Source organism: Rhagoletis zephyria, unplaced genomic scaffold (genome assembly GCF_001687245.7).
Source record: "Rhagoletis zephyria isolate East Lansing unplaced genomic scaffold, Rhagoletis_zephyria_1.1 Rzeph_scaffold_13533, whole genome shotgun sequence".
NCBI classification, from domain to species: Eukaryota; Metazoa; Arthropoda; class Insecta; order Diptera; family Tephritidae; genus Rhagoletis; species Rhagoletis zephyria.
This window is the reverse complement of record NW_016170604.1, coordinates 1-3561: the sequence shown is the minus strand read 5'-3', so window position 1 is coordinate 3561 and position 3561 is coordinate 1. Positions and strand designations below refer to the sequence as shown.

The 3561-nt window shown below is 41.2% G+C and overlaps 1 protein-coding gene across 1 annotated transcript; it reads right to left on the bottom strand.

Moving 5' to 3' along the window:
- Positions 1-2: 2 nt before the first annotated feature.
- Positions 3-892, bottom strand: LOC108378187 (neurabin-2-like; the record flags this gene model as incomplete). Its single annotated transcript, XM_017634477.1, has 3 exons — positions 3-165; positions 229-428; positions 614-892. Coding segments are annotated over 3 exons (642 nt in total), but the record flags the coding sequence as incomplete, so codon positions are not given.
- Between the last annotated feature and the right edge of the window lie 2669 nt (positions 893-3561).

Below are 3561 nucleotides of genomic sequence, written 5' to 3'. Positions count from 1 at the left end.
CTCTTCAGAGACTCTACCTCCTGTGAGTGCGTAGCCTCGACCTCCATTGGATGCTCCACTTGTACGGGACTCGAGGGTCCCTCGCAGACACTAGAATTAGCCGAAACTGGCTGCGTGGAGTCCTCCGAGTAGTCGAGTGTGCGACGTAAATATTCTTCTTGTTGTCTATAGCATAATAACCAAATATTAATTTTACTTTTACAAATAAATAAAAAAAGACATTCTCACCTTTTCAGTCGTTCCTCCTTTTCGCGATCCGCTTGCAAACTCAAACGTATCAATTGTGCCACCTCAGAATTTTCCGGATCACGTTCACGTCCAATTTGAAATTTGACTAGACCAGATGTATTGCGTAACACCGATGCGGCATACGCTTGTGTTACGCCCACTAAACTTTTGCCATCCACTTCGATGATTTGATCGTTAACCTGAGCAAATTTAAAAGTTTTAACTGAAGCAAGTACAAATGCGCTCCCGCACGTCCACCTCGTGAAATTTGGAACGTCCATCAGTCACGTTATTGATGATGACGTATGTACATTCATAGGTGGACGCAGGGAGCTGGCCATAATGTACACACCTTCGGTGTCAAAACTTGAAAATTTCAACTCACCTGAATGCGTCCGTCACGTGCTGCTGCACCGTTATCGGTTATAGTTTTCACAAATATACCCAATTTCTCGAGTCCAGCATCGGCACCAACGCCCATGCCAATAATACTCAAACCTAAACCTTCAGGACCTTTCATTAATTCCACCGGGAAGACATGCATCTTCTCGACACGCTTCTCCAGCTCATATTCGGCTGAAGCGGCCACGGGATCGACATCTTCATTGCGGCGATCATAATCGGTTACGGAGAAGGTTGAAAATACTTGNAAAGTCGAGTAGACCTGTGAAAAAGATCATCGAAAGTAAATGATTAGTGGTGTTCAGCGAACGATAAACGAACTTATGGTAGCCGACAGATATTTAAAGGCAATCAAAATCTGCTTTACAGAAGACAATATCTAAGTAAATACATGCATTCAACTTCCATCAGATTTGGATGCGTACAATCTAACGCACCTCCGTCGATATAAAGACTGTAGTGTTTGTCTAGGCGACTACGAAAATCTAGCCCCTAAATGCATGCTAGAACCTCTATGGTCATTGCTGCGTGTGCAAAAATTAACTTTATGAAATTTAGGAGGTTCTTGCATATGCACTTCTCAAGTGTCATTTAACAAAACTTTCTTAAGTAATAAGTTGATGACACATGCTTTGCTCAGCCTAATATGTGGTATCTTCCCGAGAATAATTTCGGAGTGTTTGTGGACTAGGCATGGCGTAAAACCTTGCAGAGGTGGTAATAGATGATTGCCATTGGCCACAGTGCCTACCCAGCTACTTTTTGATCCAATAAGTATTTTTTTTTTTATATAAATACATGTAAATATCATGGTCTTCCTTCTCACTGAATTATTTGGAACTTATTTTTCTGGTTACGAACAAAAGTAAAGAGGTGCAGGATTTCAGTTGAAGGCGGTGGATCATAAATCCAGAACTTTTAGGTTTCATGTCTTTATACACCGGATATACATATGGGTATGAATTCCATATAGATGGGCGTTCAAGTTGCTGATGTATGAAGCTGATCGTCATGAGTACGGCAGTTCATCTGATTAGGGGGAGCAGAAAAAGTTTTGTCTTTCTGACGAATGCTTATCTACATAAAGTTTATATTCTAATGACCTTATTCATAAAAATAAAATACAAATTTTCGATTTATAAACCAGTTAAAGTCTTCTTCTTGATTTTTTATGAAATAGGGTTTAAAACATTCAGGCTCGAAAGGTTTGTCTCACCGACAAATGTTTTTTAACAGCTTAACCCAATTATAAAGAGGCAAGAGTATTGCATCCTGTGGAAATTTAAGATACTTCGGTCGGGCTACCGAGCAAATAGCTATGCTGCAGAAGATAGGCTCCCAAGGAAGCGTTCATTCAGAGCTACCAACGATCAGTAATATGGTAAACAATCCATCGAAGAGAGCCACCTTTACTACCATTCCTGCCTCAATTTTTAAGGGACATTCGAGTAAGCAACTAGAAATTAGATCTCGAATTAACACTGTCGACCATTCAAATAATTCGCCGTTCACCATTTCAGTGCCACAACGGCCAATTTCCGTCTAGTGCACGAGTAATCTAGGTCTCTATGGCCTTAAGTGCTTCGGTGTGGTTGTGAGCTTCACGGTTGGCATAGTGATGTCCAGCTGCGCTCAGGTTTAACGTAAAGTGCGGGAGTAGAAAGGCCTCAACTGTCTTCTGTATCGGGGGAAAGTCGAGGAATGGGGAAATAAGACTCCCATTGTTGCTGGTTTTCTACATTTCAGTACTGAATGTACCGAAGCAGTGAAGAGCTACATAGGTCCATAAGGTTTCCTTGGATAACCAAATCAGAAGAAATGGGTTTCCGGATTTGAACTCCAGGCCAGAACGAATAAGTAGATTACGGAGGTACGCTGCTGCAGGGTCGTATGGATTAGATCGCCGAAACAACAGGCGCTTTCGGATCGAATTATTCGATCCCTCGAGAGTTGGGTCTACGTAAGCAGAACGACCGAGATTTATATCTGGCAAAGGACTGCCACTCCAGCATTGCGTTGATAGGCTGAATACTCGAGTTTAGTTCTCTGAATTCCTGGATACATTTGTATTAAAGGAAACGGGATTGCTGATGAACTTGCGAAGAAGGAAGCATCAACTCCTTTCATCGGCACAGAGCCCTTCTGCGGCTTAGGAAAAGAGGCACTATCTGCACGGGTCCGGTAAGAGGAAGAGGCTGAAAGAAATCCCTACTGGGTCGAGAGCAGTCCAAAGCACTTTTAGGAACATATAACCTAAAACGCTTTGAGGAATGCATGAGCTTATCCAAGAATAACTTAAGAATTGTTACAGGAATCCCAAGAGGACATTGCAGGCTGAACTTTAACCGGAGTACACTGAGAATTTACTCGCAGGAGCGATTAAGACTTTCCAGGACGGATATCGGGATTGCAAAGCACATCTTAGAAGGCAGTCCTGGGTGAGCATTTTATAACCGAGGGCGAAGTGAAATCCGTAGGTTTAGATTCCATGCTAAAGTTTCCCTCGGATACTGCATTAATAGACAGACTATAAATCCATGAAGTGGGCACAATAGATATTTAGGTCGCAGTGCTTTATCCCCAAATAATAATAATAAAACAACAAAAACCTTTTTCCGTTAACACTCCGAGTCATTGTGGTACTTAAAACCGCTTGCCACTACAATAACAAAGTGAGAGGCGATGAAAGCTCACAAATGATTTTTCTTCCTACAAAATTTTTTATTCAAACGGTGTCAGTTTCAAAAAGTAAAAACAGGCGTACCTAGCTAGAATCTTTTGAAACATTTAATTTATTAAAATTCTATAAAAAATGTAAATTTCCTTAAGTTTTCGACGACAATTAGGATTCAGTGATCACAATCAGAACCACCAAATACATAAATAAAAGATTCAAAACCAAACTTACCCGGCACTTCCATCCAAAAGTTG